The sequence below is a fragment of the Crotalus tigris genome, unplaced genomic scaffold (assembly GCF_016545835.1).
Source record: "Crotalus tigris isolate CLP2741 ecotype Arizona unplaced genomic scaffold, ASM1654583v1 scf7180000019651.407290, whole genome shotgun sequence".
NCBI lineage: Eukaryota > Metazoa > Chordata > Lepidosauria > Squamata > Viperidae > Crotalus > Crotalus tigris.
In genome coordinates, this window is record NW_024097642.1 from 38,417 (window position 1) to 52,899 (window position 14,483).

Genomic DNA, 14,483 nt, shown 5'->3' on the forward strand with positions numbered 1-14,483 from the left:
CACCGTGTAATTCAAAGATGCCTGGAAGACAGCATTCCGCGTTTAGTAAGCACAGTACACAGGTAGTCCTCAACCTATGACTGTAGTTGGGACTGGAATTACAATCATAAATCACAAGGGTCACCAAGTGACTGCACCCGCTTTTGTGACATTTTTTTTCGCAATGATTGTTAAGCAAACGCTGCAGTTGTTAAACCACAGTCAGTGAGTGAAAGCCATAGTTATTAAGCAAACCCATTTTCCCCAGTGGGCATTTTTTGGCAGAACCCAGAAGTAAAAACCAGTTAAAAAAAAAAAAATCAGGCCCAAAATTGCAATTACGTGACCGTGGGATGCTACAAATAGCTGACACACGTGAGCCAGTTGCAAAATGCAGAGATTGTGATTGCAGAGAAGGTACAGCCATCGCATCTTCAAAAACGGGCCGTAAGTACTGTAGCTCTGCAGAGGTCCATCCTAACTTCGAACAGCGACCGGTTATTAAGCGAGGACCAGTTGTGTAGATATATGTGGAATTCTTTGATAGAATTAGGGTAGATGCATAACTTAACAGGAAGAGGGGGGGATCCTGGAGAACAAACGGTCAACAGAAAGTCAGCAGACTGCAAATAAATACCAAACTTTTGATACCATACATAAACGATTGATTGAATAATTGAGTAAAAATAAACAGCTTATCATACCACTGGCTTTTTGAAAAGTTATCAAAGCTTATCAAATTGAATAGCTTATCAAAGCAGGACCAAATGACACTGGGCGATTAAATTACCCCCTTATCTTTCTCTTATCTGGCCACTTCAGGGTGACTGTCAAGACCTTTTTTCGGCCTTTCCCTTGCAATCTGCTGGCAGGCAGCCCAGGAACTGCTTCAAGTATTTTCCAGTAATGTTTATTGGGTCGATTCTATCTCCAAATGCTTTGATTGTGCTTTGAGTGAGCGTTTCCCTCGCTTTCCTTTGATCTTCCTTTGGTACAGAAAGTTTATCTGGTGGTTCTAAAACAGCGGTGGGGAACGACGGTCCTTTTATGACTTCTGGCCTTCAACTCCCAGAATCCCTGAGCCAGCAAGCATGGAATTCTGGGAGTTGAAGTCCACAGGCCGTAAAAGGGCCACCGTTCCCCAGCCCTGTTCTGAAATGTAAGCTCACTCATCCGCAGGTGTGGAACGGGACAGCTTACCATGGCCAGCTCCCTGCTGCCCACTTGCCCTGGGACAGGGGTAGGCAACCTTGGCCCCTTCATGACTCGTGGACTTCAACTCCCAGAATTCCTGAGCCAGCATGGGGGAACTGTGGGCCCTTCATGACTGGTGGACTTCAACTCCCAGAATTCCTGAGCCAGCATGGGGGAACTATGGCCCTTCATGACTCATGGACTTCAACTCCCAGGATTCCTGAGCCAGCATGGGGGAACTATGGCCCCTTCATGACTTGTGGACTTCAACTCCCAGAATTCCTGGGCCAGCATGGCTCAGTTTGGAAACCTCTCCCTTTCCCCTCAGCATGCCTGGCTCAGGAATTCTGGGAGTTGGAGTCCAGCAGTCATAAAAGAGCCAAGGTTGCCTACCCCTGCCCTGGGACAACTCGCCGCGGGACAACTCAACAAATACAAAAGTTAAATTAATGTTGATGGAACTGTGGCCAACAATGGTAACATAAAGAAAGTCGATCCAGAAATGCAAAAGTTACAATAACGTAAACGAGAATGCATTTACCAATAATGAGAGGAACTGAATGAAACCATTAACGCAGCATTGCCTTGTCCCACGGCGAGTTGATTGCAACGAGTTGGCTGCGGCACGTTGTCCTGGGCCCCCACAGGTGAGCCCTGGGAGCAAAAAACGGCATGTCGCAGCCTCGGTCCCGCTTACAGGTTTGTGAATCGGCCAGTCTGCTTGCGACCGAGGCCTCTTCCTTTCTCCCTTCGATCTGCATCTGACTCTCGCTTTTTGTCTTTGCTGTCTGTCTTCCTCCTCCTCCTTCTCTTTGCCCCGTCCTTTCTTTCTAGCAAGACTGAGGATTGGGGGTACCTGAACGAAGACGGAGAGCTCGGCCTGGCCTATCAGGGCCTAAAGCAAGTAGCCAGGTCAAATATTGTTTTTTTTCCCTTCTTTTTCTGCTCTTTGGGGGCTGTTACTGCTTTTTCTTCCCTCACTTTTTCCTGGTGCTCGAAAGGGGTGCAGTTCACCGGCTTCTAAACACCGGGAGCCCTTACTCTTCCAGACTCGCCCTCGTCCCTTGGGGTGTGGCCAGCGACTAGCCCTGATATGTGAGTTTGCCATAATCACAAGGTAACAATTGACCTAGTTTGGTAAATACAGGTAGTTCTCGACTTACGACCACAATTAAAATTTCCCTTGCTAAGCATGACGGTTGCTAAGTGAGTTTTGTCCCATTTTACAATCTTTCTTGCCGTAGTCGTTAAATGAATCACTGCAGTTGTTAAATTAGTAACATGGTTGTTAAGAGAATCTGGGATTGACTTTGCTTTTTTTTTTTTTTTTTTTTTTTTTTTTATTAAAAGTTTTATAAATTTTACAAAAAAAACAAAAACAATACAGAACAAAAAACTAGCTGAGGCAAGTTTTCCTAAACTGACTGAGGATCAGAAATATGAAATTAATGGTTTAATTACTAAGGAGGAAATCGCCTCAGCAATTCAACAATTGAAATTAGGGAAAGCACCGGGTACGGATGGGTTAACAGCTGTTTATTATAAAGCTTTAATGGAGGAGATGATTCAACCATTAAATGATCTTTTTAATGGTATCTTACAGGGTTTAGAGATTCCTCCTTCATGGCGTAGTGCTTTTATATCATTGATTCCAAAGGAGGATCAAGATCTTACTTTACCAAAAAACTATAGGCCTATATCTCTTTTAAACGTGGATTATAAGATATTTGTAAAAATTTTGGTAAATAGGCTTATGAGGGTGGTGCATCATCTTGTGCATAAAGATCAATCAGGGTTTATAACAGGAAGGTATATGAAAAACAATGTTAGACAAATTATTAATTTATTAGAATACTTAGATAAGAACAACCAAGTTCCTGCAGGGCTCATATTTTTAGATGCTGAAAAAGCATTTGACCAACTGAATTGGCATTTTATGCTAAGAGTAATGGAAGAAATGAATTTTGGTGAAAACATATTACAAGCCCTTAAGGTAATATATCAAAAACAAACAGCACAACTTATTGTTAATGGAGGTTTGTCGGAGGTTTTCACAATAGAGAAAGGTACTAGACAGGGGTGTCCTTTATCGCCATTGTTGTTTGTTTTAACATTGGAAATATTATTGATTAAAATTCGAGAGTCTCAGGAAATTAAAGGAATATATGTTAATAAAAAAGAATATAAGTTGAGAGCTTTTGCGGATGACTTGGTTGTTACTTTGTCGCAACCTGATTATTCTGTAGTAAACTTATTACAGTTGATTCACCATTATGGTTTGGTCTCGGGTTTTAAGATTAATGTAAATAAGACTAAAATTTTACCTAAAAATTTGTCGAGTCAGGAGAAGCAGATTTTGGTTAACTCGACGGGTTTTGAGATTGTTAATAAGGTAAAATATTTGGGGGTGATGCTGTCTGTTTCTAATGCAAAACTATTTAAAAATAATTATGAAAGGTTGTGGGTCGGGGTACAGAAAGACTTGAAGAATTGGGAAAAGCTGCAATTATCCCTCATGGGAAGAATTGCAGTGATAAAAATGAATATTTTACCCAAGTTTCTTTTTTTGTTTCAAATGTTACCAATTTTGAAAAATGAGATTAATTTAAATGAGTGGCAGAAGGGTCTCAATAAATTTATTTGGGCAGGGAAAAAACCAAGGGTTAAGTTCAAAATTATGCAAGACTTCCGTGAGAGGGGTGGACTCAAGGTACCAAATTTGAAATTATATTATGATGCGGTGGTTTTAACATTAATTAGTGACTGGGTAAATTTGACAAATTCTGAGATACTTTATCTAGAGGGATGGGATTTACTTTATGGGTGGCATGCCTATTTAATATTTAATAAAAAAATAGATTGGGCTTTTAAATCTCATATTTTAAGAATTTCTTTACTTAGGATTTGGAGAAAATATTATAAAAGTGATTTTAAAGTACCATTATGGGCTATACCTTGGCATGCGATAGAAGGAATAAAAAGAGGGGTTAAAATGGATATGGTGTCTTACAGACAGTTACTTAAATGGGATGGACAAAACTGGCAATTAAAATCACGGGAAGAATTAGCACAAGAAAATTTTACTTATTCTTGGTTCCAATATAGGCAACTACTAGATAGATGGAAGAAGGATTGTAAGGTGGGTTTTCTTAGAGAAGATGAAAATCTTATTAAGCAACTTAAGGATCAAAGACAAACCCACATTAAGAGAATTTATGGGGTTTTAGTTGAATTGGACTCAGAAACGGAACTAATTAAAGATTGTATGATTAGATGGGCGCAGAACTTTGGTGAGCCAGTTTCATTGGACACCTGGGAAACTATTTGGGTGAGAAATGTCAAATTTACTCAAGCACAGAATCTAAGGGAGAATTTTTATAAAATGTTTTATAGATGGCACCTTGATCCACAAAAAATGTCTTACATGTACCCTGACGTGCAACCTAAATGTTGGAGATGTGGTTATAAGGAGGCTTCCTATTATCATATTTGGTGGTCATGTAGAGAGATAAAAGCATTTTGGATTAAAATATGGTGGAATATCCAGAGAATTTTTAGAAGGAGGGTAAAATTTACTCCGCAATTATTTTTGTTAGGTATTGTTACAGATTGTGATACAAAGGAGGTTGTATTGATGTTAAACTTGATTACAGCCGCGAGGCTGTTAGTTGGACAATATTGGAAGAAGGAATCTTTGCCTACATTGCAGGAATGGTTTTTTAAAGTAGCTTATCTGGCAGAAATGGCAAAGATTTCGGCTTTCTTAAAGCAACAAACGCAAGAGAAGTTTTTTGCTATCTGGGACAAATGGATAAAATTTATACAATTTAGATTGGGTATACAAAAATATTATATAGCTTTTTCATAAGTTTTATTTTTATATATATTATAGATATCTTTTTTATATATATAAATATAAAGTTTTTAATTTAATTTTTATTTTATTTTTTTTATTTTTTTTATTATTTCTTAAGCCTATATTCTGCTCTGGGAAGCTCAGGGGGGGGGAAGGGAGGGTTTTTGGGAGGGGTGTGGGGTGGGGGTTTTTTTTTATATGTATTGTTTAATTTTTTTTTCTTTTGTATATGGGATTGACTTTGCTTGTCAGAAGGTCGCACAAGTCGACCGGTTGACCCTGGGACGCTGCAGCCGTCGGAAATACGAGTCAGTGGGCAAGTGTCCAGATTCTGATCGCTTGTCCACAGGGATCCTGCAACAGTTGCAAGGGTGAAAAACAGTCATAAATCACTTTTTTCAGTGCCACTGTTGCTTAGGTCAGTCACTAAGCCAGTGGCTGTAAGTTGAGGACTACCTGTCCAGAAGCTGTGAACGAATGTTGGTTAGATGAGCCAGCAGACAAGTTGATGTGGGTTTCTTTCACGTGAGGATGGCCACCTGATCGCCGAAGCACGGGGGGGGGGGCTTGCCAGGATTGTGTTGAATTTCCAAACGATGAACTGTACGGACTATTTTAATTGTGCACCCACAATTATTGTGCTATTGTGCACCCACAGGATGCATCAGCTGCTGCTTGATGTGTTGCTTGTCAGATCAGCCATCCATATACAGGCAGCCGTCATTTAACAACCACAATTAGGACTGGCAACTCAGTTGTTAAGTGAAGCAGTCACTAAGTGAAACTGACTGTGCTTATGATTTTACTTCAGCTTTCCTTTGTCTTTACACACCATAAATGTAAGAATTGCTTGTAAAGTTACTTTTTCATCAATGTCATAACTGCAAACAGTCACTAAAAGAGGACTACCTGTACTTTTATTGCCAGCAGTATTCTAAGTAACCACAGAATGGATATTTAACTAAAAAGTTCAATCAGCATAAAGGCTTCAGGCTTTAGGACTTCTGTGCATGCTAGAGAGACAGTTGTATACATTGTGCACTTATCAAACCAGAGTTTTCCACAAGGCATGCGGACCCGGCCATGGAGTCAATTCTAGCTTGTGGCCAGAGAATCTGCCTGCATATCAGCCCGAATTAGTTAGATTTCTCAACCAAGTCTTCATATTTTCAAATGTGCATTTAAACTACCTTGGTATCCATCAGCATTAAGTGAAAAAACCCTACATTTTTCCCAGCTGCATTTATTTTCAACTGAGATAGAAGATAACATTTATCTAAGGAGTGATGTATGTCTGGTATATAAATCCAACAACATCCATCCATCCATCCCATAAATGCAAGCCAGTAGATTTTAGGATAAATAACATGCATTGAGGGTATGTTATGTTGTTGCTTAGTTAATAGACTTTTCAAACAAAAAAATTAAAATGTCTTTTCTCAACATCCATTTTTTAATACTTGCCTGCATCAGTCTTTCTGTTGCAATTTATCATTTTGCATAGCTATATTGCCATTTTCAGTTTGATATGGTAGTAAAGTAAAAGAAAACAATCAAACCATTTATCTTCAAAAACAAAAACCTATTAGTTGTTCCTCTAACACTAACATTTTACATGCTGTGGAGATGTTAAGTATGAAGCCATAAGATCAATGTTTAAGTAACTCTGTTTGGAGTTGACATTATTTTAATTATTTCAGTTAAAGAAATAATGTTAAAGAAAGAAAGAAAGAAAGAAGGGGGTATTTATTTTTGTAGTTTGCTAGGAAAAGTATATGATTTATTTATCACTCCTTTTTAAGGAATGTGTAAGCTGTTTTGTAATTCATTCCAAGGCAACAACAAAGCAGCAAAAGACAGACAACACAAAAGGATAAGAGCTGAAACAGAACGTTCTGTACTTAGGATATATTTCAAAGTTACTCTCACCCCAGAGAGCGCAGTCTTCACCTAGGGAAACCTTTGCAGAAGTTCTGTTTTCCCCAGAAGAAAATGAAAAAAAAAAAAAAATCGGATTTTCCTGCCTACGTGTTTGGTGGAGAATTTTGAATTTGGAAAGGCCGCTTGTGTCTATTTCAATTCAGGAAGCGTGAAATGGGAGCCGTGTGGAGAGTCGTCCAAGCGTAGGGTGTGTTTGTAAGAGGCAGAGCTTATACAAGTGACCTTCGACTTACGGCCAGAATTGAGCCCAACATTTCCATTGCTAAGCAGGACAGTTGTTAAGTGAGCCTTGCCCCATTTTGCGACCTGTCTCGCCACAGTTGTTAAGTGAATCACTACAGTTGTTAGGTAAGTGACACGGTCGTTAAGCGACTCTGGCTTCCCCACTGACTTTGCTTGTCTGAAAGTCACAAAAGGAGATCCCCTGACCTCGGGATGCTGCGACCGTCATAAATACGAGTCAGTGGCCTCTGGATTTTGATCAGGGGACTGTGGGGGGGTTGCAGTGGTCTCAGTGGTGAAAAAAGGTCATAATCCATTTATTTCAGTGCCGTTTCAACTTTGAGTGGTCACTAAATCAGTGGTTGTAAGTTGAGGACTAAGGGAAAGAAGAAAGAGGGGGGACATGATAGCAGAGTTCCAGTATTTGAGGGGCGGCCACAAAGAAGAGGAGGGGGTCAAATTATTCTCCAAAGCACCAGAGGGCAGGATGAGAAACAACGGATGGAAACTCATCAAGGAGAGAAGCAACCTAGAATTAAGGAGAAACTTCCTGACAGTTAGGACAATCAGCCAGTGGAACAGCTTGCCACCGGAAATCGTGGGTGCTCCATCACTGGAGGTTTTCAAGAAAAGAGATTAGACCAATGATGGCAAACCTTTTAGAGACCGAGTGCCCAAAAACTGGCCCCGCCCCTGCTCCACCCCACCCTGCCTGCCTGCAGGGCCACCCACCTCCAGGGCCCGCCTCCAGGGCCCGCCACAGATCACCCAGGTAGCCCAGCAGCGCCACAGCTACGCCCTCTGCCCGTGCCCCGCAGCATCAACTGTGTGTGTTGGGGCGTGAGGGCAGGGTCTTGTCTACACTGCCTGGCTGCCATGTCCTTGGCTGCGGTGTTCCACATGGGCCACGCTCAGGGGCGACTCTTCTCCAGGGAGGCTGCTGGTGAGGGGGTCGCGGGCAGAGGGAAGGCTGGGGCAACGGCATGTGTGCCCACTGAGAGGGCTCCGAGAGCCACCTCTGGCACCCGTGCCATAGGTTCGCCACCACTGGACTAGACAGTCACTTGTCTGAAACAGTCTAGGTTCTCCTGCTTAGCGGGGGGCTGGACTAGAAGACCTCCAAGGTCCCTTCCACCTTATTCTATTCTAATGGCAGGCGTGCGTGCCCGCCCTTCTCTCAACTGGAGCTGTGTGGGCAAGCTTGCCCACCACTTGCACACCATCCCTTCCCCCTGCCCCCCCCCCGGTCGTTCCGCAAAGCCGGTTTGGGGAACTCAGGCATGTAGTGGGAGAAGAAAGGAAAGCAGCTGAAGCCGTGGAGCAGACTCACAGCCAGCCTCTGCTGCAGACCAAACATATTCATAGTTTGTGGGATGGTTTACGGGTAGCCCTCAATTTACAACCGTTTGTTTAGTGACCGTTAGAAGTTGCAACGGCACTGAAAAAAAGCGACTTAGGACCATTTTTCACACTTGCGACCGTTGCAGCCTCTCCCACAGTCACGTGATCAGAATTCAGACGCTTAGCAACCTGCATGTATTTATGGCGGTCTCAGCGTGTCCTGGGGGGGTGTCACGTGATCCCCTTTTGTGACCTTCTGGCAATCAAAGTCAATGGGGAAGCTGGATTCACTCAACAACTGCAGTGATTCACAACAACTGTGGCAAGAAAAGTCCTAAAATTGAGCAAAATTCACTTAAATGCTTAGCGGTGGAAATTTTGGGCTCCGTTCTGGTCGTAAGTCAAGGACTACCTTTATAACTTGAGACCCCAGGTGTGTCTATATGTTTACGCACATTGCACTGTCTCCGTGAAGGAAACTCTCCAAAGGCAGCGTTTCTGGTCTGTCGAGGAAAATTTAGGGGAAGTTGGGGAGGGGTGTTTCGTGCTGGGGGAGGGCAGAACTTCAAGATGGCTTCCTTCGCTTTCCCAGAGGGTGACGGGGGTCCACCCCCTCGGCCGCCCCCCCCCCCGAACGCCGGGCAGGCTGGGCCCAAAATACGAGAGCCGTTTCTGCTCAGCAGCCGAGCTTTTAAGACAGTGGTTCTCCACCTGTGGGTGGGGACCCCATTTGGGGTCGAACGACCATTTCACAGGGGTCGCCAAACAAGGCTGTCCGCCATTTTTCCCCCCTTTTCTTTGGCCACGCCCCTGGCACCCGGTGATGTATAAGTGGTTGGGGGTCACCACAACATGGGGAACTGTATTATGGGATCGCGGCATTAGAAAGGTTGAGAACCACTGCTTTAAGGGGTTCTTGGGAAACGGTTGGAAAAGGATTCGGGGGCAGAGATTTCATTGCAGGCAAGCTGTAATTGGCACCTTTTCCAAATCAATTGAGCTTACCGAATGTTCAGCTTTTCTTCAGGCGCACAGAAGGAGGGCTGTAACCTTTGTGGGGATGAATCATCCTCCCCGTCGGAGGAGATGGAGACGGATGCAGAAAGGCAGAGAGAGAGAGGGAGGGAGGGAGCTGCTCCAGGCCTTGTGAACAAAGGCCCATTTTTTTCTACGTCTTCCTCATCTTGCAGAATACACGTGCGTGTATTTGGGGGAGGGGAAATCCCCTCCATTTTGTCACAGGAAGAAGCACCGTTTTAATTTCCTTGGTTCATTCTTTCTGCCTTTTCTCACTCTATTCCTTTCTTCCCCTTTTAGTGTCCGTTCTTCAGGATGCCTCATTTTAAAACCAGGTCTTTTTCTTTCTTTTTTCTTTTTGCTATATAAAAAGACCAGTTTTTGGAATTCATAAAGTTGTTCTTAGCTGGAAATGTCTTAAAGGGAGCCCAGAAATGATTGTTTGGGGGGGGGGGGGTAAAAGGAACCATTTAAGACCGTTGTCCATCAATTCTGATGCGTAAAGTAACTTTGGGAAAGCTGGAGTAAATGGTAAACTCAGAATGCTTTTTTTTATTTTCGTAAGTTTTGTTTCTGGAACGAGAATCTTTTTTAAGTGAGGGAGGGGGGAGCATAGGACCCTAGGGCTGGAGGGTTTCAGAAGTCTGCAATGTGGACCATGCCCCCCCCCAATCTCTGAGGTTGTAGATTGGGGACACTCAGCAAACGTCCTTGAGGTGTTACTCCTTCGGCCTCTTCAGATTCTCCAGCTGAGTGGAAAGGCGGGACGTAAACCCAAATAAATAACCAGGAAATCCATAACCAAGGCCGCTAATTCTCATGGACTGGCTACCTGGTAGCCAACATTGATGTGAAGAAAGTGGTGTCTGGTAGCAACCCAGCAAGCAGGCAGCAGAATAGAACCGGTTCACAATTTTTGGTTCCCAATGTAAGTGCTCCTCACCGTTATGTATATGAGCAATGAGTGTGGGCAACCCTTATTTATTTATTTATTTATTTATTTATTTATTTATTTATTTATTTATTTATGAGACTTATATACTGCTTTAAGTGCGAGCACTCTCTAAGCGGTGTACACCAGTAAGCAATGTATATATATATATTTACATTGCCCCCAACAATCTGGGTCCTCATTTTACCTACCCCGGAAGGATGGAAGGCTGAGTCAACCTTGAGCCGGTGAGATTTGAACCGCTGACCTGCTGAACACAGTCAGCTAAACCCTTAGTTGCTAATCTGAGCGACTGTTCTGTTTGAAAAGAAAAGGTTCTGAGATACGTTGAATTCCCTCTTGGGGATTTGGGTTGGGTTCAAGCCTGTCTCGACTCCTGGAGACTTCCTGGAGAAGGCCCTGACTTCCCTTGGCAAGAGTTTTGGAGGTGGTTTGCCCTTCTCTCCTCCTTCCTGGGGGGCCAGGGAAAGGTTCTGGCCCAGGGTTGCCCAGAAGGCTGCATCTCGGGCAAGACTGGAACTCGGCGTCTCTTGGTTTCTCACCCGGGGCCTTTCACAACTATACCAGCCTGTTGTTCCCTATGGCTGTGCAAAATAAATGCATACAGGTAGTCCTCGCCTTACGACCACAATTGGGCCCCGAATTTCTGTTGCTAAGCAAAACAGTTGTTATGTGAGCCTTGATCCATTTTTTTTTATTAAAAAGTTTTATAAGTTTTACAAAAAGAACAAAACAATACAAGAGCAAAAAACAACATATACATAAAAAAAACTAAACATTACACAACAAAACCCCCCTTCTCCAACCCCCCCCAAACACCCCCCCTTCCCCCCCCCGAGCTTCCCAGAGCAGAATATAGGCTTAATTAAAAAAACAATTAAAAAATTATATTTATAAAAAAAGAAAAAAATATAACATTGAGATATATATGTATATATATAAAAATAAAAATTATGAAAAAGCTATATAATATTTTTTTATATCCAGTTTAAATTGTATAAATTTTATCCATTTATCCCAAACAGCAAGAAATTTCTCTTGCGTTTGTTCCTTTAAAAAAGCCGAAATCTTTGCCATTTCCGCCAAATAAGACACTTTAAGAAACCATTCCTGCAATGTAGGCAAAGATTCCTTCTTCCAATATTGTCCTACTAACAGCCTCGCGGCTGTAATCAAATTTAACATCAATATAACCTCCTTTATATCACAATCAGTAACTATACCCAAAAAAAATAATTGTGGAGTAAATTTTACCCTCCTTCTAAAAATTCTCTGGATATTCCACCATATCTTGATCCAAAATGCTTTTATCTCTCTGCACGACCACCAAATATGATAATAAGTAGCATCCATACAACCACATCTCCAACATTTAGGTTGTAAGTCAGGGTACATAAGAGACATTTTTTGTGGATCAAGGTGCCATCTATAAAACATTTTATAGAAATTCTCCCTTAAATTCTGTGCTTGTGTAAATTTGACATTTCTCACCCAGATAGTTTCCCAGGTGTCCAATGGAACTGGCTCACCAAAATTCTGCGCCCATCTAATCATGCAATCTTTAATTAGTTCCGTTTCTGAATCCAATTCAACTAAAACCCCATAAATTCTCTTAATGTGGGTTTGTCTTTGATCCTTCACTTGCTTAATAAAATTTTCATCTTCTCTAAGAAAACCCACCTTACAATCCACCTTCCATCTATCTACTAATTGCCTATATTGGAACCAAGAGTAAATAATATTTTCTTGTGCTAGCTCTTCCCGTGATTTTAACTGCCAGTTTTGTCCATCCCATCTAAGTAGCTGTCTATAAGACACCATGTCCATTTTAACACCTCTTTTTATTCCTTCTATCGCATGCCAAGGTATAGCCCATAATGGTACTTTAAAATCACTTTTGTAATATTTTCTCCAAGTCCTAAGTAAAGAAGTTCTTAGAATATGAGATTTAAAGACCCAATCCATTTTTTTATTAAATATTAAATAGGCATGCCACCCAAAAAGTAAATCCCATCCCTCTAGATGGAGTATCTCAGGATTTGTCAGATTTACCCAATCACTAATTAGTGTTAGAACCACCGCATCATAGTATAATTTCAAATTCGGTACCTTGAGTCCACCCCTCTCACGGAAGTCTTGCATAATTTTAAACTTAACCCTTGGCTTTTTCCCTGCCCAGATAAATTTATTAAGGCCTTTCTGCCATTCACTTAAATTAATCTCATTCTTCAAAATCGGTAACATTTGAAACAAAAAGAGAAACTTGGGTAGAATATTTATTTTTATCACTGCAATTCTTCCCTTGATCCATTTTACGACCTTGCTTGCCACGGTTGCTAAGTGAATCACTGCAGTGGTGAAGTTAGTAACACGGTTGTGAAGTGAATCTGGCTTCCCCATTGCCTGTGCTTGTCAAAAGATCCCAAAAGGGGATTGCATAACTTGGAACGTTGCAACCGTCCCAAATACACGCCAGTTGCCAAGCCTCTGTATTTCGATCACGTGACCATGGGGAGGCTGCAACAGTCATAAGTGTGAAAAACGATTGTAGGTAGTGGTCGGATTCAGCCGGTTTTCACCACTTTGGCAGAACCGGGAGCTCATTTTTTGTTGCCCAGGCCCAGAACGGACTTCCAAAAGTGGCATCCACACAGAGAACTGGTTGTTCCCATATTTGAATCCCACCACTAGTTGTAAGTCACTTTTTTTAGTGCTGTTGTAACTCTGAATGGTCACCAAATGAAGTGTTGTAAGTCAAGGACTTATATACAACATAAATCAGCGAGCCTACACATTTCCCGTTCACGCGGTACAAAAGTCGCTCGGCAGGTGTCTTTTGTTACTAGGATCTGCCCACTGTTCCTCCAAGGCATCCGGCCCGTGAATGCGAGCCCTGGCGCCTGATGCCATCAGAGGCATCCTGGCCGTCTCTGGGCCTCTGAATTGCCTCGTATTATTTGAGGGAGGGACGTCCTCACCTTTCCCGCTTCTCCCCCTCCAGGCTCCTTGAGGCTCAGCTCCAGGATCAGAGAAGGGAGTACGAAGAAGAAATAGAGGTCCTGAAGGAGCAGATGGAGACCCTGAAGGAGGCGCTGGAGAAACAGCACGAACTCTTCCTCCAGACGCTCCAGTTGTCGCCAGAGGCCCAGGTGGAGTTTGGCATCCAGCAGGAAATCTCCCGGCTGACCAGCGAAAACCTGGTAAGGCGAACGAGCGGAAGCGCAGGGTTCTTTCCATCGTGGATGAGGATGCCTTGTTTGAAAGATGGGGGCCCAACTCTTCAGTCAAAAAGGACTCCAGGGTGGCCTTCACGGATTAGCCAGACCTGCGTGTAGATGTAGAGCTGTAGGTGTATGAGAAGTTGCTCATAGAGAAGAGCAACTAAGGTGATCCAAGGGCTGGAGACTAAAAGATACGAAGAACGGTTGTGGGAATTGGGTATGGCTAGTTTAGAGAAAAGAAGGACTGGGGGGGGGGACATGATAGCAGCGTTCCAGGATTTGGGGGGTTGCCACAAGGCAGAGAGGGTCAGCTTATTTTCCAAAGCAACAGAGGGCAGGGCAAGAAGAAGCAACGGATGGAAACTCATCAAAGAGAGAAGCAACCTGGAACTAAGGAGGAATTTCCTGACAGTGAGAACAATTGACCAGTGGAACAGAAATTGCCTTCAGAAGTGGTGGGTGCGCCATCCCTGGAGACTCTTAAGATTGGCCAGCCACTTGTCTGAAATGGTCTAGGACAGGGGTAGGCAACCTCAGCTCTTGTATGACTCGTGGACTTCAACTCCCAGCTGAGCTGGCTCAGGAATTCTGGGAGTAGATGTCCAGGAGTCATAAAAGAGCCCAGGTTGCCTACCCCTGGTCTAGGGTCTCCTACCTGAGCAGGGGTTGGACTTGAAGACCTCCAGGGTCCCCTGTATTCTGTACGTGCGGTCTGAAAGATCCAATGTGCACAAATGGCCGCCGAGTGGGAGGAAGGAAT

General features: G+C 43.0%; 1 protein-coding gene across 2 annotated transcripts in view; it reads left to right on the plus strand.

Annotated features, from left to right (window-relative positions):
• The window catches only part of LOC120317455 (unconventional myosin-Vb-like), a 64,286-nt gene that overhangs the window by 32,231 nt on the left and 17,572 nt on the right, over positions 1–14,483 (plus strand). For both annotated transcript variants that reach the window (XM_039364106.1, XM_039364107.1), the window contains one exon: positions 13,504–13,702. In XM_039364106.1, coding sequence (XP_039220040.1) covers positions 13,504–13,702 — 199 coding nt within the window. The remainder of the gene's footprint in view (positions 1–13,503; positions 13,703–14,483) is intronic.